The 23,716-nt window shown below is 41.8% G+C and overlaps 2 protein-coding genes and 1 long non-coding RNA gene across 9 annotated transcripts in view; 1 reads left to right on the top strand and 2 right to left on the bottom strand.

Moving 5' to 3' along the window:
• Nucleotides 1-14,548, top strand: part of TBL1X (transducin beta like 1 X-linked) — a 202,917-nt gene extending 188,369 nt beyond the window's left edge. For all 7 annotated transcript variants that reach the window (XM_021287590.2, XM_065073658.1, XM_005502530.3 and 4 more), the window contains 6 exons: nt 2,898-3,019; nt 4,451-4,525; nt 6,452-6,579; nt 7,716-7,881; nt 8,625-8,726; nt 10,078-14,548. In XM_021287590.2, coding sequence (XP_021143265.2) covers nt 2,898-3,019; nt 4,451-4,525; nt 6,452-6,579; nt 7,716-7,881; nt 8,625-8,726; nt 10,078-10,104 — 620 coding nt within the window. In that variant the 3' untranslated portion in view covers nt 10,105-14,548. The remainder of the gene's footprint in view (nt 1-2,897; nt 3,020-4,450; nt 4,526-6,451; nt 6,580-7,715; nt 7,882-8,624; nt 8,727-10,077) is intronic.
• On the bottom strand, nt 2,943-7,065 carry LOC135580234 (uncharacterized). The gene is made up of 3 exons (XR_010474635.1): nt 6,778-7,065; nt 4,429-4,546; nt 2,943-3,168 (listed from the first exon to the last, which is right to left on the bottom strand). It is a non-coding gene; the product is annotated as an uncharacterized LOC135580234 (long non-coding RNA).
• GPR143 (G protein-coupled receptor 143) overlaps nt 10,420-23,716 on the bottom strand; it is a 33,004-nt gene continuing 19,707 nt past the window's right edge. Inside the window, exon 9 of the mRNA XM_021287591.2 lies at nt 10,420-16,060. Coding sequence (XP_021143266.1) covers nt 16,026-16,060 — 35 coding nt within the window. The 3' untranslated portion in view covers nt 10,420-16,025. The remainder of the gene's footprint in view (nt 16,061-23,716) is intronic.

Raw genomic sequence — 23,716 nt, 5'->3', positions numbered from 1 at the left:
CAGAGTCATGTTCACTGACATGTATCTGTCTTAGCAGTGATGAGAATCGAGGATGTATCACTCCATTCCCCTCTTATCAAGTTGAAACTTAACTACGTCTCCCAATGCAATATGCCCATGTCCATCTGCATTAATACATTTTTTTTTAAAATATTCTTATTACATGTGCTGTTTGGACCATAAGGCACAAATGAAGTGGAGATGTGGAGAGGCTTTTATTTTTAGTAGTAGTAGTAGTAGTAGCAGTAGTAGTAGTATTTCAAATGTATTTTCAAAGTGAAGTAAAGCAGTTAGTCATTAAGGAAATTATCTGTAGGCCAAAAGTGTGTGTCCTACAAAAAAGCCCTGCAAATCAGCTGGAGTCTTTGTCCTCACATGAGTCTAAAGCCACAAAGACCTCACCTTGTCCTCTTTGCATCACTTCTTCACCAGAACAAACTAACAACAAAGTCCTTTCCATATCTGAAATCTGAAAACCTTGTCTACACAAGAATTAAAAGGTGGCATTTTAACAATTAAAAGTCTAGTCGAGACAGAGTACAGTTTCTTTAACACATACTTGTGTGGGATACTTACTTGCATACTTCTTTGAAATCTGGAGACAGTTGGCCTGGGAATAACATATTTTTTTTACTCTCAGCTGCTTTCCAGTAGCTTGTTTAGTTTACACTCATATGGACAAAACTATCCTCTTAAAATACATAATGAAGACTCCTTTGTCTAGGTCTTGAAGACCTCTTTATCATTGATGTTCCCATGTAACTTTAAGGTTTTATGGTTGAAATATGTAAGTATGTGGATAAGTAGCTTCTAGGGTTTCATTATTCTTTGCAAAACTATGAGTCATCACAGGGCATTTGATCAAACTGTGTATTCACAAAGCGTATTTCTTTAAAGTGGAGTGAAATAATCCAATCTTCGTGTCTGCTGATAGATGTGGACTGATCTCTATGCATGCAGGAACAAATTGGTTAAGTGAAACCATAAGAGGTATTTGTATGACCCAGCTTCTAAGTGCTCTGAGTCACTCCCTGCAGACACTTAACTGTATCCTCTTCTGAGCTTCTAATTCTGAATCACACCTAAATCAGTTCAGAAAAAAACTTAAATTATAATTATTGTAACACTTTTATTGTGTTTTATTTTAGCTGCTTTTATTAAATGACATTCTGATTGTTTTTATGCAGTTGGCTGGTGTCCTGTGTTTTTGATGACACTTTGGCGATTAGATTACTTGCATCGAAAACCACGTTTGGTTGGTTTTTCCAGACCATTTTATTTAGTTACTTATCCAGTAAGCATATGATTAAATACACCAATAAATGAATCGGTATTAATTGTCAACACTCAGTGATTCAAATTATGCTGCAATGCAAATCTGTCGCTTTAGGTGCCAATAGCTCTCAGAAGATTACTTTTCAACTCATACATATCATACTAGATATTAACCCTGAAGGCGTATTGCTGTTAATGGAGACAGATTTTTGTTTGCTCTGAAACAGTAATACAAAGCTTTCAACATAAAAATAAGACAATCAGTTAAAGCAAAAAAATTCTTTACTGTTTCCTGATCCCCATTCATGTTCATTGGAAAACTCAGAATTAACCTGCATTTCCTTTCTGTTTCTGCAATGTAGAAATTCCTTACCTGTCACACAGGTTTATTGAACGTTTTCATTAATATTCTAAAAAAAAGCCTGTGTATAAACAGTTTCAGCCCTCTATTCTCATTTAGAGAGCTACCTGATGATTTGGAAGGTGACATGGATCAATCTCATTTTGCAGTTCCTAAAAAATTATAACAGGAAAAAATGTACTTAATGTAGTAAGCTTGGCAGAACACAAGTCTTTTCACCTCTGTATTACAACAGTATTTTTGTGATCGTATTTGAATAAGGCAATTTTTGTTTAATGATAAACTTGTATTGTTGCCAGAAAGAGATTCAACTTTTGTTCCTATATGATTTTCTCGTTCTGAAACACATATTTCTCACAGGAGTGTGCTGAGAGCAGAGATTTCTATATTTTAGCAAGTCTTATGTCATCCTCTGGAGGGCAGCTAAGCTCTTTTCTGAGCAAAAAACCAAGCAGCAGTCATAGAAATACAAGCAAGCTGTATGTCAGGAGTTCCCTCATACTCCTGTGCGTGCTTTTAGTCGGCAGTCACATGCTGTAAAAGTTTTGTTGTTGTTTTTTCCAGACTTTCTGCAAAGCGTGTGTGTTGCACCCAGGCACCAGTTACGTGTCCATGTGCTGTCTGTGTGCAAAGTTTCATTAGTTCAGTCCTAGTTAATGCCAAACCCTCTACAGAAACTCATCCTCTTGTTTCAGATCTACTTGATCAATGACTCTCTCTTAAATCAATCCCCACCCAAACTAAACTGAACGTAGGTATTACTAATCCCCGTGTCTGCACAGAACGGTGCATTTTTATCAGTGCCTGCATAAAGCTGGGGCAAGGGGCAATGGCCGCCTGCTGCTTCTCCCTCCCATGTTGTGTCTGGCATTCACAGCAACATTTTTCTAACCCAGCTGAAATCATCTGTTTTTTCTGAGCTAGTTTTCTTCCAGGTTCTTGGCTGAGCTGGCTTACAGAGGAACAAATGGTAGAGATGGCCCAAGGGATGCGGGGAGGGTGGAGACAGATTGATTTGCCCCCCTCTTATGTAACTTAACCCAGAAAATTCACATAAATAGACACCATTCAGAGCATCCGCTGCAAGAGAAAAAAGAATTTGTGCCCTTCAGACAGCCCCTGTCATCCCTGTGACTGGTAGTAGGCTAAGAAGTAGCTTTTAGTCTGTTTGATCCAGATGGGTGACAGGAGGAAAAAGGTTTGGGATAGCTGTTTCTGTGCCTCATCCCCTGATGTTCCTTCCGTCGTTTGTTCTTCACAGCTCCTGCTCTGGATGTGGACTGGCAGAACAACACTACTTTTGCCTCCTGCAGCACTGACATGTGCATTCATGTATGCAGACTTGGCTGTGATCGTCCCGTTAAAACCTTTCAAGGACACACAGTAAGTTTAAGATGTCCAAAATGTTAGTGGTAAGTCACCGCAGCACGGTGCGATGATGGCAGATGGTGTTTGCAGAGTGCGTTCTAGCACCAGAGGTGTTATATAGCATTGCTTCCCGGAAAACAGGTCCTTCAGGAGTGACTCACTGCCTGTGAGAAGGGATAAACTGTTCTAAATCACTGTACGACACCAAACCTGCAGCTCAGACAGTGAGACTGTTTATGTGTAGCATGAGCTGCAGACTAAGGGCACATTAATAAATAAGATTTTATTTTCCACTGGGTTAATTTCCGTTAGTAAATGAGAATTATGAATAAGGAGAGAACAATTCACCTCCAGCCATGGTTCAGTTTTAGAATCAATTTAATCGAATAAGATCCCTTTAAGAAGTATTGCCCCACCTCTTTTCCTGATAGTAGTTAATGACCATCAAAGGCCAGTTTTTCTAGCTTTTGTTCATGAGAAAACTGCTATCGTATACCGACCTGTAATTTAGATGCTAACTCCAAGAACTTGCTGTCTCCCCATGGAGGAAAATCTTTATCTAGTCTATGGTTAAACTGGTATTAAACTGATATTCGTGACGTTCCTACCAACAGACTGGTACTTTTTGTGATTGTATGAAATGCATCATTTTGCACATGATCCAAATTTTTACTTCAAATATCTGTACCGTTCTTTTTAATTATGACCGAAACATGTAAAATGGATAAAGCAAAATTTAAATATATTCCAGGATTATTTTCACTGAGACCGTGAGCTAAATTATGTTTTTTAAAAAATAATCTTTCCTTTTTTATGAAATGCTTTTTTTTCCCCCATATCTATGACTCTCAAAAAAGCACAGAAGACTTACTGATAACCACGGGGATATAGTAGGCTTAGTTAATTACAGGAGGATTGATGGACAAAGCATTGTAAACTATTCAGTGTTCGTCCTGGATTTCATGTACACCTACACCTTTGTTGAGAGACCAGCATTATTGTAGACCTGCAATCCTAAGAATTAAAAACTCCACAAAACTTTACACGCCACCTGTATTTTCTATTGAATCTGAAATCTATGGAATACTAACCCTAAGAAATATCTCAATTTAAAAAATAAATTAATGCTGTATCATCAGTGTGTCTGGTTTAAAGGTTTACTTAAATGCTAGCACATGAAGAAAGAGTATGAGAGACTTTGTGCCAGAACACTTACCAGAGCACTGATTGTGTGTATTGTTCACAAACACAAAATGGTTACCATTCCTAAATGATACTTGAACAGCTTGTTACAGGAGCGGCGCTGCTTTTGTTCACCCATAAAGCAACCAGGGCTGTAATTTGTGGTTGAACTTGTTGCATGCATAAACCCTGAGTGCCCTCTGCTGGGAGCCCAGTACAGTGCACGTACCCAAAATACTTACTTAAACTCACTCTTCATTTCAGAACGAGGTTAATGCAATCAAATGGGACCCATCCGGCATGCTACTAGCATCTTGCTCCGATGATATGACATTAAAGGTAATATAATTTCCATTCCTGCTGTTTGAAAAAGTAAAGATAAAAATTATCTCTATTTTTTAATCTTCTCCAGAATGATGGTACTGTATCACTTAAAACTCTGCATGAACAATAGTTTCATTTTGTCCCATATTTCTTAAAGCAAATCTGAAAGAATTTAGAGAAGCAGAGAAAGAGAAGAAGCCACTGGGAAAATTGAGATGTCCTGTCCACATAAGAGTTAAGTGACTGATGTGTCACTGTCACAGAATAGGCATAGTTAAATGTACGCATATGTATACAATGCTTGCCTGTCAACAGAAGCACAATCCTTGTACTAGGAAGCAGTCTGTTGGTTGCATTTTGAAAATAATATAAAAATAAAGTTTTCTTTCTCTTTGGAGTATTTTTTCTTAAAATATTTTCATTGGAGCTGTTTGATTCTTATTTTTTTTAATAGCCTTTAACTAAGCAATGGGACATGACATATGTATTCAGAGCCCACCAAAACCTGAATTACTCCCTGAAGATGCCTGTCTGAAATGGAGAGAGCGGCAAAACTTGTTGATAATATCTAAGGGAACTTCAGTGTTAGAGATGCTTGCTCCTCATAAATAGCACAAGTTCTGCCCAGGTCCACTCTGTCTTTGCCACAAAACCACTTGGGTTTTCAGCCCTCTGGATTCTAGAGGTATTATTCTGAACTGTTCACAGATCTGAAGATTTATAGAAAATAGGGCTAGGAGAGGCTGAAAGAGAGCACCTTGCCTGTTATGTTCCCACCAGGCAATATTATGGTAACCAGTATTGCTCTGTTTAAACATCCTGGTGCAGTGGTAGCACAGGTTTTTAGTGCCCAGTGGCATGCTGTGTTTTAAAAACCACCGTGGCTCAGTGCTGTTGGTGCCAGTTCAAATTTCTGGCCACTGAATTTAAGGGCTTGCTCTCCTCGGCCTTGCTTGTTTCTAAAATTCTTCAGTGGTGGAGACTGCAAATGCTTTTCGGGCAATTATTATTATTCTTTCTCCTTTGGAAATCAGTCCTCTCTGGCTTCTTTGGTTTTTTTCCCTCTGTTTTTTGGAGTTCTTGATATTTTGCTACATCTTCTTGGAACATGTTGCTTGTTACCTGTAGAACATGACTAAGCTTTGTGTAACCTTTCCAAAAGCAGACTCGGGTATGCTGCTGAAAATTCAGCATAGAAGCGCATCTTTTCCCTTATAGTGCAGAATAACAAGTGAGTTAAATCATTACTACATTTTTGGTATCTCTCTGAAACTGACTGACCCAATTTGAGTTATTTTCCCTGTGCTGTGAATTAGCTTCATCTTGTTTCTCAGGTGAAGAAAAGATCTACTAAATTACTTGTCATCTCTGTTGAACATATTCTTTATCTCACACTGAAGTGTTTGGCCATGTAACAGTGCAGAAATAGCTGATCTTGTTCCGTTGTCTTTGCTGTTAAAAGCATCAGGAAAACAAAGAGTTTGGAGGGAAAGGAAAATCTGATGTGGTTCTTGACTGGTGTAAGATAAGGTTCCAAGCAGTTACTGAATCTTTATTTTCATTTTTTTAAAGATGATTGCTGTTGCAATGTGTGACTTAAACTTCAAGTTAGACTTCTCTAAATAGAGTAACTTAAAGCTTCTGTATGAAAATGCAGATGCAGGCTATGGGCAGTACAGCAACAGCAACAATTTAGTTCCTCTTACCTATTGAATAAATGCTATTAAATGTGTGGCTCTTTCCCCTAATGGGGTTATTCTCACATGTGTCCATTGTAGGTGCCAAACTGCTGCATTAATAAATTTGGTATGTTTATGTATATGTATGTGTGTCAAGATCGTAAAGAAACAAATGGTAAGAAAAATATAGAATAGAAATAATTCAGATTAGAAGAGGTGAGTAACGTAGCAATTTCTCCCCTTCGTTATTACTCTGACTTAGATTTGGAGTATGAAGCAAGATACCTGCGTACATGATCTTCAGGCTCACAGCAAAGAGATTTATACTATCAAATGGAGTCCTACAGGACCAGGCACCAGCAACCCAAACTCCAACATCATGTTAGCAAGGTAAAAATATACCTCTTGCTTACCAAGAAAAGGATTCTTTTTCTGACATATAATTCACCTTGCTGTCAGTCTTCCTGCAGACAATTCCAGTAAAAAGTACTTGTGTTTGTAAATCAGGGGGATGGAAACAAAGGGAAGTGAATCATATTTGAAAAAGGAAATAGAAAAAGGAAGGAAGTTGAGTTATGTGATACTTACGTTTTCAGCTGCCTTAAGAAAATAACTGTATATTTGGCATTGCAACTTCACATCCAGCATCTGGTTCTTATGAATGAAAGTACTTAATGAGGCAGATGGCAGCCAGTGGGAATGTGTTCCAGCCAGGGCCGTGCAGCTCACCTGGGCAGATATTGACAGTTCTTACAGCCTTGTTAACTAACAGAGAAAAGCTTGGATAGTCTTAAAAATTCCATTTGAAGATCTGTTCAGAATTCTTTGTTGAGTTTACAAAATATGTTTAATTGTAGAATGCAAATTGATGTTACTACCGTGGGATTATCAAATAAGTTCATGATGTATTCAGTTTGGGGGAGGAGTTGTATCAAAGCTGGTTTATTTATTTTACTCCTTAATCTGGAAGTAGACAGGAAAGAAGAACTTTGTTTTCTTGGAATTATTATTTTAATATTCTTTTTAATACCAATTATTTCTCTTGCCTAAGCCCACAGTTTGGGACTTAGATGGATTGTAGCAAAAAAAACAGCCCTGAAACAAAGTGAAAAGAACCACAGTTCTAGATAATTACAGAATACTAATTCACTAAATAATGCAAAACCATTAGGAGTAAGATTTCTCTGGAACCATTTACCCTGTTAATGACAATATACATTTTACTTTCCTGAATAATATCAGGTAGAATCTCAACAAGCAGGAGCCTGGCCATTTTAGGGCTAGTGATCTGATCCTTTATACAGCACCCTGAGATAAACTCAAAGGTTCCACATACAAGAATTTGGTTCTGTAGAAATAGTTCTTGTCAAGGCTGTGGTGAATGTTAGCTTTTCTGTTTGAAACTTCATCTCTTGCTTAGCCAAGGAAAAACCCCTGTGTTATTATCGTAAAACGCTTATGGTATCCAGCTACAAACTGATTGACGCTTGCATTAAGGCCTGCTTGTGTTTGAATGCTTCTTGCAGCGCTTCGTTTGATTCCACTGTTCGGCTGTGGGACGTTGACCGAGGCGTCTGCATCCACACGTTAACAAAACATCAAGAGCCTGTCTACAGCGTAGCTTTTAGTCCCGACGGAAAGTATCTAGCCAGTGGGTCCTTTGACAAATGTGTCCATATATGGAATACTCAGGTACTGTTTTGCTTCATGTGAAGCACATCTGGTTCAGGTGACACATTAATAGCAAAAGCTTAAATGGAAAATCTGTGTACCTCTGTATCATAAGACCTGCCAGCCAAGGTGAACGCGATTGTGTTGGCTGATACAAATCCCAGCAGAACAGTTGAGTCACTCGGGTGGGGTGAGGTGACTGTCCTGAACATTTCTGCTTGGGCTTCTTTGTATGCTAAAACACCAAGCATACCTGAAAATAGGTACGTCGTGTTGTACCATCAGCTTTGTGAAGCAAAGGTGCAGATTGATTCTTAGAAATAAGTGATAAGTTCAGTGATAAGTCTGATGCACCTGGCCTATAGTTTGTGATGAGGGGATGATAGAGGGTGTACAGGCTGAGGACTGGGGGTATTCTGGAGAAAAGTGGGACATCATAGCTCCACAGATTTAATTCTGGATACTGATGCCTCACAGCCTGACTTAACAATGTATTTTAGAGAAGACCACCTCAGCCTAACTCCCCAGGACTTTACTGTTATGGAGTTGACAGTATGTCTGTGAGTCTTTGCTTTCTGGAGAAGCCTGTTTCTCTTCATATCAAAGACTGGTTTCCTCACTTCAGGACCTTATGGAGATGACCATAGCTGGGTGATCTGAATAGATGCCCCCCACACCACTCTTTTCTTTTTAATGTAGTGCCACATGACAGAGAAGAAGGGGAACTTCTGTGTCAAATGTTTGCATGCTGTTTTGCTTTGCAGAGTGGAACTCTAGTACATAGCTACCGAGGCACTGGGGGCATCTTTGAAGTCTGCTGGAATGCTAGAGGAGACAAAGTGGGAGCAAGCGCATCAGATGGATCGGTAAGGAGCTTTACACATGGTAAATGTTGGGTGGAGGTGACTCTTCTGGAGTGTGTCAGCAAACAACATGCGTGCCATGCTGCCTTCTCTGGACAGAGTTGAAGGCACAGGAAGCTCGAGACAGAAACAAGTAGTTCTGTTTATTAAAAACACTCCTGCTTTGGAAGGTTTTGAATACTAGGCGGTGCTGTTCCTTTTGAAATGAAGAATGCTTGTGGAATAGGTGAATATTACTGAAGATGGGAATGACTTTTAAATACCTGTTTGATACAAACAACAGTAGTTGTTTGTTAGTAGTTATTTATCTCATCTGTCAGTTTTTAATGAAGATCAGGTCACCACAGTCAGCTCTCTAATACACAGTTGTCCTGGGCCTTTCTGAGTTCTACCCCACATAAGTTGTTTACCCTTTAAGAGTTCCTAAAAGAGGAAGTTTTCGGCTGAATGCCCAAAGATTTCATTGCATGGTAAAGGAGAAATATTGCTCTAGAGATACTGATCGTTCATTACTATTTTTGCTGTTAATCTTACTTTTTAAAAATTTCAGTTTTATTATTATAAGATTGTGAAGGACACACAGATGTTACAACACATTCTACAGCTTTTTAAAATAGCTCCTCTACATGGCTGGCTGGCATAAGTACTTTAGAGCAGTATTTTCAGCTGGTTTTAGCAAAGGGAACGCTGATGACATGATTCAGTTGCTTGAGTTTAGTTGTGCCATTTGAGATGGTGTCAAGCTGCTCCAAGGGGGAGCGTGTCCTCTCTAGGTCCTGTGTCACATACCTGCCAGGCCTGTGCGTCTATGTTGGATGTATTTCAGAAATGGAAGTGGCCACTGTGTTCAGGCAAATTAACAGAGCCCCTAGTTGTATCTGGGATGTGCCACCAGGATGGTTGTAACCCAATGAAAGCTCAGCTAAATGTTAAATGTGTGGTTTTTACTCGGGTTTTCTCCCGTGTCGGGTTGTTCCCTTACTTATGTACGCGTAACCAGGTACTTGAGACAGGCTGATCTGAAGCTGGGGAGTGTAACATACAGCTGGCTGATCAGCCTCTGTGCTTCCTCATCACCTTCACCGAGGGAATGGCAGGAAGATGTGCCAGGGGAGGTTTAGGTTGGACATTAGGAAAAGGTTCTTCCCCCAGAGGGTGGTGGAGCACTGGAACAGCCTCCCCAGGGAGGTGTCACGGCCCCCAGCCTGACAGTGTTCATGAAGAGACTGGACAACGCCCTCAGACACATGGTGTGAACTGTGGGACAGGAGCTGGACTCGATGATCTTTGTGGGTCCCGTCCAACTCAGGACATTCTATGAAATGGTTCTTAATGCTGAGTCTTTTCTTTCCAGGTTTGTGTTCTAGACCTGCGGAAGTAAAAGTGAAATGTTTTAGAAGAAATTTCAAATGGACCAGCAGTGAATGTGTGGGGAGAAGCACTCTTCAAAACTATTCTTAACAGCTCCAGAACTGTACGAACTTGAACAATGTTAGAGTGTACCGTGAAAACAGCTCTCCCTGGCCACAGGTGTCTAGTATTTTGTCCGTAACCTTCATCAAGGAGTAAAAACACGGTCACTTCAGAGGGGGAGGGAATGGTTTCCACCTGGAACATTCAGCCTTGGAAGCATGAAGCCACCAGCTAGGCATTGCACTGTTTGGTTTGCGTCTGAGAACTTGCTCTGATGGCTGGGAAAAAAAAAAAAAAAAAAAAAAAAAAGAAAGAAAAAAAAAAAGCTGTGCCAAAAAAAAAAATTAAAAAAAGAGGAAAAAAAAAAAAAAAAAAGAAAAATGCTGTGATAAACCAAAAGGGAAAAAAAATCCTCCTCCATGTGGTGTTGTATTTTTTCCTTCCAATTTGGACACTACAGTTGCTCTCCCAAAGGACGTTCAAAGACCAGTTTGTACTGATGAAATGCTCAACTTTGTAATCACAACACTTTCTATTTTCTAGACTACTTTTTTGTTCAGTGGTTTTTCTATCAGCTGGAATATTACAGCCTGGAAGATCCCAGGCTTAGGACGAAACCTTTGTTTTCCTTTTATTTCTCCCTTCCACTCCCAACTTCTCCTTCCTTTTTTTTCCTCCTCTTTCTTCTTGCCCCTTTTTGTTTTCTTTTTTCCCCTGTATGCCCATAGTAGATGCAGCCAGGTGGACATGACAATGAAAATTTTTGACAGACTGCTTCTCCTCTCTTCTCTCTCTTCTTTTTCCTTTCTTTCTCTCCTTTTAAAAGAAAAGAAAATCCTCCGTGGTTCAGATCTTAGCGTCTCAAGGGCACTTTCAGCAAATTGTGTAATAAGTGCTTTATATAAGAATGCAGTGCTGGGGAAGATTTTTACAGGAGAAAGATGACTTTTAACAGAAAGAACCCAGTGTATTTTTGGAAAAAAAATATTTTTTATGTTAAACAGTTTTAAAAGCCTAAAATGGCCACCAAATGTAGACCAGGTGTGTAATTCAAGCAAAAAGAGTGACACAGAGTCCAAGGAACATGAAAGGTGCAGTATCCTTTTTCTCTCCTCTCTCAAAGTGCTGTAAGAAGAAAATGCCATTTGATACAATCAATGCCAGTCCTTTCCTTAGAGTCCTCTTCCAGCAGCCAGCCACTTGCATAGTCTCACTTCATTCTTGTGGCTGTTTGGTGATGTGCACTTATTAGAAGGGATTCGTAAGTTTGAGACTATAAACATAGCATTCATTTTCTTGAGGCCATATTTTCGTTTATTCTTAGGAACCAGGAGAAAATGATTACGTATCTTCTCTGCTCTAGCAGTAGTTTGAACGTCAAACAGGACATGGGTTGGGCTGCCCATGGCCCTGCTGAGCAGTGCTGTCCTCCGCTGTTCATCCCACTCAGCTCTTTCTCTTCCAGTAAGTCACTGGGATTTTACCACTCACTTAATGGGACCAGTTGGACCAAGATTTATTGACTGCGTCTGTCACATTGTTGAAGAGCAGACTTTGCCAAGCTCCTGTCCATCCATGGTTGGCACACACCTGGAAGCCGGCTCTTCCATGGCATCAGGCAGCATGTGGTGCTGCCGTTGCGCTCAGCCTACGTTTCCTGCCTGCTACAAGGAAAGATCTGGGTCTGCACTTGGAGGCTTCACTGTCAGCCCAGGCAGGTTTAGCCAAGAGGGTGTCCTCAGTGCAGTGCTCAGAAGACAACATAGAACTCTCCGTTAGGTGAGGACCGATAAAAGACGTATAAATTATATCTCAACATATATACTGCTATAAAGTTCCAGTGGATGAAGTGATCAGAATGACAATAAAGACGGGAAGCACCACCTATCCGCTTTGGACATGATTTCCTCTGCAAGCAAGACACCTGCAGGGATGCCTCCTGATGACAACATTGAGAGCAAATGATGGCTGCAAAGAAGAATGCATGGGCAGAGTTTACTGAAGCTGCTGTAAACTGTGGGGGAACCTTGGGGTGGTGGCAGCCGTTATTTAGACAAATCCTTAGAACTGGCTGAATCAAACAAGTGTCCTCTCCTGGCCCACAGGCTAGAGAAAGAAAAACAAGCAGAGAACTCCCTTGACATCGTGTGGTACCTTCCTGCCCAAAGTCTCTGTTTCTGTAATGCAAGATCTTCCCTTTGGTTTGGCCACAGCTGCTAAAGGGATTTGATCTGAGCAAAACCAAAACCAGAGCCCTAGTGCTGAACTGGTGGTGCAAGACCCACCAGTCATCATCATGGCATCATCATGGAATCTGTAGCTCATTTATTCTCCTGTGTTTTCCTCTCTTTACGCTTGCATCTGCGCAGTGTCTTAATCCTTCCAGTGGAACTAACCACTGCCAGCTTCAGCTGCATTTCTTAAAGATACACATTTGGAAACAAGAACTCAAGAATGAAAATAAATAATTCCTAAAAAAGTTACTCAGTCCTGAGGTGAAAACAGTTATGAGGGATTTTGTTTATTACAGAGAGTTAGGCTTGTTCATAATTTATATCAAAGAATTGGACACTGGAAAGTATCAAGGTTTATTTTTGGTGTTAAATGCATTTATGTGATGGTTTTAGTTTTCTGCTCCAAGAGCATGGGCTGTAGATGATTACCTGGCAGTTTTGCACTGTTTTATAATAACCACGTGTACCTACTCATTTAAGTTACTACTTTTTTTAAAAAAGTACTTGTTCAAAGAGAGACTTGAATTTGAATACAAAGGTTTAATGTGGTTTTATAAAGCATGGTTGGGTCAATGACTTGATTACAATCATTGCACATACACGGTTAACTTCCTAAGCTGCTTTTGGGTGGCGTTTCTGAGAATTAACATGCAGAAGCCCCCGTTCTGCAGGTGGGGGAGGGCAGTGGGATGGGGCCCTGGCCTCACTCTGTCCCTCGAGTGACACCCTCATGGGCCAGACCATGGGGTTCAGAGAGATGAGGTTGCTCAGGCCAAGCGCAGCGATGGCCATGTGGCCACCTGGCTACGTAGCCCATGTCTCGTGGTTGTTCCCGCCATAGCTACTGTAGATAACTCAGCAGTGTCCATGGTGCCTGTTTCTTTTTCCTTTTTCAATATTGTCAGAACACCGCGTTTCCTCCGCCCACCTGCACGGAGGTAAGAAGCCAAAAATCAGTTGGCTGGCGAAGACTGTGTGAGAGAAGCTGCTGGTCCAGGGAGTTTTCTATACAGACCATCAGATGTGAAAGCAGCGTATGCGAAAAGCTAAGAAAATTGACCTTTCTTCCCTTCCCCAAGACCGTAGAGACTGGAAGATCCTCAAAGATACTGTAGTAGGTCATTATCAGCCAAGGGCAGCTAGGAAGGAAGGCAGAAGACGTAGCTGCAGAGGCTAATCCTAGCCTAGCACGCTGCTTGCTCCAGGAGGTGGGCAACGGGGATAGAGGGCCTTTTCCATGCTGGACTTAAGGTGGATGTCTAAGCCCAGACCTGCCGAACTGCCCACAGGGAAGCTCTTGCTTTCCCCCTCTGCTGTGGCAGCATCCCCTGGGCTAGTGATGCCGTTCTGTGGGCTATTGATGCCGTTCTGAAGCTCCCTGCACCAGAACCACATACAGCAACAGGCCAGCAAACTTGAGACTGTTTTTTTTCATAACAATATTTTTTGACAATTCTGTTTCTAGTTCTTTCTAACAGAAGAGAAATGGAAGAAACTAAGTGACCAAACAGGACTGTGAAACCATGGAGAGGCTGACTGGATTTTTGTCATTGCTGGCTGTCTGGAACTGGCCTTGAAATGAAAATAAAAAACCGCTCGACTCTGTGGGTTAGAAGGATACTGAATCTTTTATGTAGAAAACACTGGGTCCCTTATGGGGCACTAAAGGGCCTGATTTACAGGGTTATACACACATTAACCCCATGCTACATCTTAGAAATTTCCTTTTAATTTGTTTAATAAAAAAAAAAAAGAAAAAATAGATAATTTTAGAGCCAAGTGAAGTGCACTTTGTCAAATGTAAGGGTCTGCTTTGTTTTTGGGTTTCTTTTTTCTTTTTCCCTTTTTAATTTTTCCTCCTTTTTTTTCCCTCCTTTTGCCTTTTTAAAAGATGTGGTTCTTTGTCAGTTGCAGAAATGTTCTTTCAGCCACTCACTGAAATTCTGAATTCTGGCTTCTGCAGTTTTTATTGTCTGTGTCAGACTTGCAGCCAGACTTGGTTCTCATTTCAGCATTTCCCAGGTTCTGTTGAAACAACATCAACCCTTATTTTGTTTCTCCCCCACCCACACTTTCTTCAAATTCACCTTGTGTATTGTAGCTCATTTGTTTTAAGGAGAGAATCAACAGATCATATTCAGTGTCTTGAATAAATTGCTATATTTTGATATTAGAGAATTCTGTGCGTGTTGTTCCTTATTCTTTCCTGGCTATTTTGCATCCAGCTTAAGAGCTGGGCTTGGGTGACTTAAGTTGTAACATGTTGTCATGATCTGAAGGTGTATAAAGATTATGACTCTGTGTTCATAGGATTGCGTAATACACAAGGCCACAGAGGCTTTATCCTCTAATTTTTATTGCAGATTACCTGGGGAGATTCCAATTGGACACAAGAGGTGAATTTTTCACAGTGAGAGCATTCAGCCATTGGAATGATCTCCCCAGGGAAGTGGTGGATTCCCCAACATCAGACACTTTAAAGATTCAGCTGGACAGGGTGCTGGGCCAGCTTGTCTAGACCGTGCTTTTGCCAAGAAAGATTGGACCAGACGATCCTTGTGGCCCCTTCCAACCTGGTACTCTATGATTCTATAAAATACCACAAAAATCACCACTAGCAAGTATACCTGTGATTAAGAAAGCAAATATGTATGCATATCAAGCTATTACAAAGTATTATCAGTAAGCAATCGTACAGCCACAATCAGTAATGTAGCAGTGGTTAATTTTGGCAGCAATAAATTATAGCAGCAAAGTATATATATAACGTTACAGGTTATGACAAAGTTACTGCTAGTGAAGCAAACTTAAAAATACAGCAGATGCAACAGATGACTTACATGTGTGTACATGGCAGCGAGTGCATTTCACAAGGGGACAAACCATCCCAGAGTGGAGGACAACCTGATCGCAGAGAGGAACCCAACCATCCCAGAGGTGCGAGGACAAACCAAACCGGCCCCACATATGGGCTTAGGGCGGGGAACAATAAAACAACAGGCAGAGTCTCCCTTTGATGATGATTCGTGTCACAGAGTTTTGAGGCAGTCAGGCAGCCCCAGCAAAGGTCTGAGGTCTTGTAGAAAGTTCACACAGACCTGTGTGGAAAGTACATGCAGCATGGGAAGTTCTTACAGAAAGCGGCTCTACTTTGGATTTTTTATATCAGAAACACATAAGAGGCTGTAGGACACCAGAACTTCTAGCAGCTGATAGGTGCTGTTCTGTTTTTTCACCTGGGACAGCCAATACATTATTTTTATTCTCTGAACAATTTTTATTTTGGGGCGCTTTTCCCGTTCTTGCAGATAGAACAGCCCATGACAGTTACCATTTCTTGCTTTCTGATGATATTTTCCCCTTTTTCCAATATATTTTTCACTTTTCAGACAATAAGTTGCCGTCACAGCTCTTTGGTTTTGCACTTACTGAGGGTACCACAGGCTGTCTCTCCAGCTTCAAGGTGCCCAGCTGCGCTTCCAAGAGGCTGGCTGTGCTTCTCAGGGATGCTTCTGCTGCCTGGGCTCGCAGCTCCCAGGCTGGCACGCATTTTCTCCATCAATTTTTCAGCAGACATCATCTTCTGCTCAGTGTTTTTTCCCTTCTAACCAAGCCACCTTTATGGCTGCTCACATCACTTGTGTATTGTTCTGATTTATTTTCTTCTGATGATGCATTTATTGGAAATTCCTCGTTTTAAAAAGAGAAAAAAAAAAAAATTAAGGACCAGGCATTAACTTCTACAGCTGGAAAGGAACAAATCTGAGTAAGATTGGTCGAGGTACTTTTTAAAAAGTTCGCTCAGAAGTTTCTCCGGATAAATTTGACTCTAGGCAGATCAAGATAAGCTGTTGATTTTCCTTTAAGCCGTGAAGGCCTTAAATTCAACCTCATTTAAGCAGTTGGAGGTTTGTGAAGAACTGGAGAATATTCCAGCTTGTGCGATGGGTTTTTAGTTCTCTTTCTGTTTAGGGCATTGTTAGAGGTTTCCAGAAAAAGGGGTGCCCTGTCCCCCAGCAACTGCACTGGCACAGGAAAGGGGGGTTCCCCGCCGGCAGGAGCTCCCATGGGCACCAACTCCCAGCTCCTCGCTCCCCATGGGGCTCACGGCACCGACACCTCGAAGGGTACAGCGGGGGGTGGTTTGGCTTTAATGGGGTGAATGGTGTGTGGGTTTTCACTGGGTTTTATTCCATTAAATGGTACCCATGGTATTCAGTGGGGGATTTGACGTGAAACGTGCGCTTTTTGCTTTCTGACATGTCTCACACTGACCATTCACCTAAGCTAAGGCTGAAAGATTGTGAAAAGCCTTCAAAAGGAATTAGTGCTCAGATGAAACACAAGTCGCATCATCTAGGTTTTAGGTATATAAGGACCTAGAACCTTAAGTTAGGATTGATAAAGAACATTCAGGAAGAGTCAAGTGCTAGAAAAGCCAGGATGCTGATGATCAGCACTTAACCACTTCATCAAATACTCACAAAAAGAGAAAGTAAAGCCTTTTCATGCCACTTGTCTCAGTTTGTGCTCTGAGATGTGCACGTCATTAATGTACAATTACTCCCCTGTAACTGTACAAGTTGAAAGCAGCAGGACAAATACATTTGTTCAGCTCTCATGAGACCAGGAACCAAAGTAAATCAAAATAAAAAACGTGAGAGCTAAGGAGGCAGCCACGGGGGTGGGCAGACCTTCATAAGCAGCGCTATATAGAAGCTCTTGTTTGACTTGCTTCTTAATGCCATGTGATGGGCCTATTTTTAGTCACGACATTGCCAGGCAGGTTTCAAAAAAATACATGACTGCCAAACTAAAACTGTAGTTTAGTTTACCTTTATTTATCCCATAAATATTTACTTAGCCTGTAAAGTATTTGACAGCTGCCACTGGAAGCACTGAGCAGTCCTAAACACTTGCTTCTCACTTCTGTCAGCGTGCAATATAATAAAAGGGTATTTATTACATCTCTTCTGGGAAGATGCAATATTGCAGTGTCTCCCTCAAAACCACTGACTTCCCTGCCATCTTTCTGTGTATCATTTCCCGTCACGGGAAGGATCAGCTTCGTCTATTAAGAGCGCATGATCCAAGAAGTAATTTTTAAAGCTTTGAAGTCTCTTAAGTGAAGAAATGACTCACTTGGCAAGGCATTTGTCATTCTTGCTGACTCCTTTCCCAACAGGAAGGAAGATCTTTGCTTCCTTAGAGATAGTTTTTTTCTATTTCCTTTTGAATATATTCATAAATCCAAAAGAATACAAACCCTAGTGACCACAGGAAAGCAGCTATATCCTCTTGTCCTGCTGCGAGGTCTAACATCTTCTGCCTTCACAGAAGAAGCCTTGACTCCACCATGGAGATCAGGGGTGCCAAACTCATGTTCACCGGGGGCCGCATCAGCCTGGTGGTTGCCTTCAAAGGGCTGAATGTCATTTTAGGACTGTATTAATATAGGAATAGTTACATTTATACAGTCCTAAAATGACATTCAGCCCTTTGAAGGCAACCACCAGGCTGATGCGGCCCCCGGTGAACATGAGTTTGACACCCCTGATGTAAATCATTAGTATCTATGTCAATACAAAGATCAAGAAAGCACCATCTCTTTCCAAATCCTTCCCAGTAAATACAGGGATAAAGTTGGCATCCTCGTCCTTTGCAAGTGTAATTCAGCACAGTAAGAAATGCACAACATCAGGACAGGATTTAGTTGCAGAGCGCTGCCATTCTGCAGCTCCAAAACTCAAAATTATCTCACTAAGCTTCTGAGAACGAGTGGTGTCAAGTGAGCATCATGTCCCTACATGCTCTGTGGCAGCTCCTGAAAAACTCTGAATATTTTCTTGGAGGGCAAGAGAGAAAGGTCAAACCTCAGAACGGTTTTTGAGACTTTCTGCAGTCCTGACAGCTGCAGTGTCCTGAAAGACACGTTGAGTCCCTACACAGAACATCATCAGTGAGGACACTTGGGGTGGATCACGGACTCCTGAGTATAACAGATATCTGATGGGAAAAGGCCACAGTGTGATGTTGCCACCTCTCAAGTCCTGGACTTAAAGCTGCTTCTCAGCTTCTTTCCCAGACACCAGTTTGGAGAGAATCATGAGAAATGGCTGCGCAATAAAGCAACCTTGTGTACTCATCCACCCACTTGCCTCCTTCACGGAGGATGACAGCGGCGGGGAGCCTGTGGTTCCGTCAGCTCACACAGACACCCTTTTTTTTTGATATCCACATTAAAGCTCCAAATCTCATTACTTGATCAAGGAATGCAGGTCAAAGCAATTAAATAAGTAAACAAATGAATAAATAAATAGATAGTGAAACCTTTGTAATCTACTGACATTTAGAATGGCATTCCTACTTGGGCCTGCTTCAGTAGAGAGACATTGCTGAAGACTGGAGTTAGACCTGTAAAAATCTTTTTACAGACAAGAAACATCGGCTTGTGACACAGAAAATCCCAGATCAGGTAGGCAGAATGGTTAAAAAATGAGTCTGCAAAATATCCATAGATTCTGGTGTATTTCTCCATATGCAAATTTGGAAACTGAAGTTGTTGGTATGGGAATAAACACCATTTCTCCTCATTGCAGAAGTTCCACCAGCCCTCCTGAGACTGGTGAAGCTCACAAAAGATCAGCTGCATGTGGCATTGCAGATTCCTTACAACAACAAAATTCTATCAGCACAAACCAGTACATTTCTGCCTGTTTTCTTCTTTCTGCAGTGTCAATGAAGTGAGCAGAAATTATCAGCACTCAGGTGGGGAGAGAGAGACTAGTCTATGTGCAAGCCAACAACGTGTCCCACAGCTTTCCCCACCAAACCTTACACAAAATTTACTTAAAACAAACTAACAAAACCAAAACAAAAACCAAACCAAACCAAACCAAACAACCCAAGCACTTATAATAACCCTCATCTGTTTCTCGAGCCAAATCTATTCCGGTAGAAACTGAACTCACAGCAGCACCTCTAGCAGAGAAGAAATAATTTCATCTTATCAGGTATTATCACTTGGTCACTCCTTTCCACATTCTGACCTACAAAAGCTCTGGTGCTCATGCCTCCTTCACTGGAAAGGTGACCTGATGGGTTCCCAAACTGAAATTCATTTAAGAGAATGAAGAACAACTTGCTTTCTGCTCTACTGTTTTGACCTAATTCATTAATACTGTCTTTCTCCTTGCTGTGCCCTGTATGTTTTGGGCTGGAGAATTATTGCCCAGCAAGAGCTGCATGTCTGGATTCTTTTCTAAGATGGACTTCCCCTTTGGACTTACTTCTCCCAAGCAAATATCCTACAGTAGCCTCTTGGAGGCCCCTGTAATAGAGTATTGCTTGAGTTGGCTGAAATAAACCAAAACCAACCAAAGACCCCAACTGTCATCGGAAAATGGCCCTGGAAAAAAAACTCTGAGAAGAAAAAGCAATGGCAGTTTAATGAGAAAATGTTGCTGGAATTTTTGATGGTGTTTTTGAAGGATATTTGGGGGCAGTAACGAACTATATGTTGAAATTTTATTTCAATGAAAATTTAGGTTTTGGTAAACAGAAAATTTGTTTATCATTTCAGTACTATCTTCAGGGGATCTTCCTGTTTTTTTTCGTGGTTTTGGTTTTGTCTTTTTTTAATAAAAGGCATTAACATCTCGGTGGAGAACCACCAGAAAAGTTCTAAAATGAAACAAAAAAATTTATACTTTACCCATTCTCAGAAGCGATGAAGCTACAGTGTTACAACCTAAGGATTACTTATATGTGAGGACAGTCTGCGAGAGATGGGGTTGTTCAGCCTGGAGAAGAGAAGGTTCCAGGACAACCTTATTGAGGCCTTTCAGTACTTAAAAGGGGGTTATAAGAAAGATGGGGACAGAATTTTTATCAGGGCCTGTTGAGACAGAACCAGGGCTAGTGGTTTTAAACTAAAGGACGGGAGATTCAGGCCAGACATGAGGAAGATGTTTTTTACAATGAGGATGGTGAAACACTGGCCCAAGTTGCCCAGAAAGGTGGTAGATGCTCCATCCCCAGAGACATTCCAGGCCAGGCTGGCCTAGTGAAGACTTGATTTCAGGAGCAGGGTGGAGGGGCTCCAAGAGATAGAGGAGGGACTGGTGTAGCAGCAGGGGCAGCAGCAGCATGGGCACTTGCATATCCCACCACCCCGCTCCCCATAAAACGCATCGAGAAGAGAGGAACTATTATCAAGTCCTTACGACTGCCTTTGTGTCTTCAGTTCACCCACTCGTGCCTTTCACAGGTTTCCAGTTATTCAACATCAGCCTCGTTACCATTTATGTCCCAGAGCTCACTAGCGTCAGAACCCAGCAAACAAAGGAGAAAGGCCTCTGTTACATTTACAGATACTAATTTTAAAAGTCCTTTGTCTTTAGCAAAATGTACTTTGGTAATGTAGACGAGATTTTCTTTTTCCATTTTAAATTCAGACAGTATGTTGAAGGAATCTGGGTCTACCGGCTTTCAGACTATAAAATCCCTGGGAAATAAGGAACAAGGCTCCTTATCTCGCCCTTGCCGTGCTGCTCTGGGTGTAATTGCATTCCTAGGGGGTGGCTGGCTGCCTGACACGGGGCGTTAGCAGAGCCGGGGTGTTACCCAGAGCACTGGGCATGGCTGGGGAAATGCCTCTGGTCCTTGGCAAGTCGAGTCTGGTGCCTTGAGGTGGGGGCTGGTGAGAAGAACGCTGCGCTCCCCGTCACATGGAGCCGCATGACCAGGGGCAGGGTGGGAGGAGGCCTGTTCGTTGCCACATCAAATGTGGAGCTCAGTTGAGCGCTTTAGCTTCAGCAGAGACTTGTGTTGTTGTCTTTTTTTTTTCTTTTTTTTCTTTTTCCTGAAGGAAATTCACTCAAGATCTGCTGCAGCCAGCAAAGCAGGAGCAGATGCTCTCACGTGGCTGCAGCTGCAATGAATGGCTGCCAGTGTTTCTATGCTGTCCTGAGCCTTGGTGCCCTCTGAGGGGAGACGATGCTGCAAGGACAACCCAGCCCACACAGCTGGTTCCTTACACTGAGCGAAAAATCCCCACCGCACTGTTTTAAACACATGTCTTTAAAAACATACCTTTTTAATAACCATGATAAATGAGGTTGCGTTTGGTTCTACACATTTTCAAGATTTCCCAGGAGGCTCTTAGATGTGTTAGTGGGTGGGCACCTCCCAGAGGCAGCTGGAGAGCTAAAATTCAAGGCCTCCGTTTACCCTCTGTGTCCCTCTTGGCTACGGTGTGTGAAAGTGTTCCGTAGGTCGCAGGAGGCAGAGGAAAGCTGGTGAAAAACTGGATTAGAACAAGGCTTTGCTGACAAAGGTTGTCTTTATCAGCACACATGCCGTCGTCCCACTCTCCAGAGGGAGGGAACCCATCGTAATCTGTCGTGGGTCTCCTCTACCTCTTAAGACCCAGCTTATTTCCCACAGAAGTGGGGGCAGAGGCTGCCTGAAAATCATCCCAATATGACATGACACCAGGGCACAGAGAGAGACCCACAGTCCCCTCGGATGCTGCCACACACAACAGGACAGAGCCACAGGCAATAGTGAGCTGCCAGCCGCCCCAGCTCAAGGCCTTGGCTTTGCAAAGAGACAAATAGCCCCTAGGGAGACCCTTGAAATCTTAAGAGGCTTCCTACCACCCCAAAGCACAATGACCCCCAGCATCCAAGAGATGAAGGAGCAGCACGAAGTCTTCTCCTCACTTTCATCACTGCTTGGTTTCCACCATGTTGCTGCCAATCAACCCTGGTGAAGTAACGAAGCTTGATGAAAAACTTATGATAAGACCCCCTCCCTCCTGATGTTACACAGAGAAGAGGGGTCTTGAAGGCTGTCCTGGGCTTGCTTTAACTTTAGATCTTCTCATTTATAAATGGATGATGGAGTCCCTTCATACATTGTATGGCTTTTTCCAGTGGATGCTCAGGGGGATTTCATGGCTGTTTTCCTACAGGTGACAAAATTACTTTATGGGTGGTTTTGGCATACTTTTTTTTTCCAAATGACTAGTATTCTCAAAATTACTGTTATTTTCATGCAAATAATACTTTTATCTTTGGAGAAGAATAGAATAACCCATTTATTTTATTCAAGCTTCCCAGAGCAAATTTACCTATTCTAAGTTTTTTATTCAGATCAAGATGATACCATACTCATATTTGTAAATACGAATGACAGGATTATTTTCATTCAGAGGGCTTATAAAGACATACTCTAACATGCGTGGCTGTTAGAAATAATAGTTTCTAACCACAGCATACTAACACCTCCAGCTCAAGTTCCTTTCTGGAGATGACAGCCATTGTGTGACACACAGCAGAACCACCTGCTCCCTCATTTTCCTGGGTAAACTCAGTCTCCAGATCCCTCCAAAGGCTCAGACTGGAAAATGCTCAATGCATGCTTCCAGCTCAGAAACAGTAACACAAGATGCTTCGACATCCATTAGTCTGTGCCCAACACCCAACCAAAAGACCTAATGGGGTGAAGGTAAGAGCCCAGATCACAGGAGGCTTTGAATCACAGACTGGTTGAGGTGGGAAGGGACCTCTGGAGGTCACCTGGAGCTGGTTGCCCAGAAAAATCACACAGAAACTAGACATCAGGCCCAGGCACTTCCAGTTCTTGCCCCCCACCGCATCTCCTCCAAAACAGACACCTGCATTTTGCAAGCCAAATTAAGGCTATAAACTTTTCAGAGAAGCCAAAGCAGTGCCATCAGATGACAACAGGTTTCAACCCTCCACTAATGTAAAACTGGATTCATACCAGCACTGTGAGAACTGACTCTCTTCTTGACTGACCCTCAAATGTTTTTTAGAACAAAGCCACCAGCTCTAGCCACCAGGTTTTTAATTTGTTTAACCAAACAAAATGGAAATAAGAATTCAAACCAGCCCTGTACAGCTTCCTGTGTAAAAGCCACGTGCTTCTTAAAGAAGGTTTTCCATTAAAAAGTAGTAGGAGAAACTCCAAGCTGGATGGAGAGCTCATGTCTGATGGGGAGAAAAGCAGTCATTCAGACTATTTCTCTATACCTCCACTAAGGAACTGCAAAATAGTATGTGTTATCCAATAAAATCTCAAGCAGCAACAGATCACATAATGCTTTACAGGGACTAAAATAAATTTCGGTGATCATTCTGACTAAAGGAGCTCTGGCACCTTTTTGTGGCTGAGACTTTCTGTCTGCAAAATCCCAATCTTATCTGCAAATTGCCCAGGATATATCCCTCACTCAGCATCATAAGGTATTTTCAGTTCGGTGGGATTGGTCATTTCAGCAGCTAATTTGTTTCAGAGTGAGGAAAGAGAAAGCTCGCA

This window comes from Columba livia, chromosome 1 (assembly GCF_036013475.1).
Source record: "Columba livia isolate bColLiv1 breed racing homer chromosome 1, bColLiv1.pat.W.v2, whole genome shotgun sequence".
In the NCBI taxonomy this organism is placed as follows: Eukaryota; Metazoa; Chordata; class Aves; order Columbiformes; family Columbidae; genus Columba; species Columba livia.
Note: the sequence above shows the minus strand (reverse complement) of the source record. Positions and strands in the feature narration are given on the sequence as shown.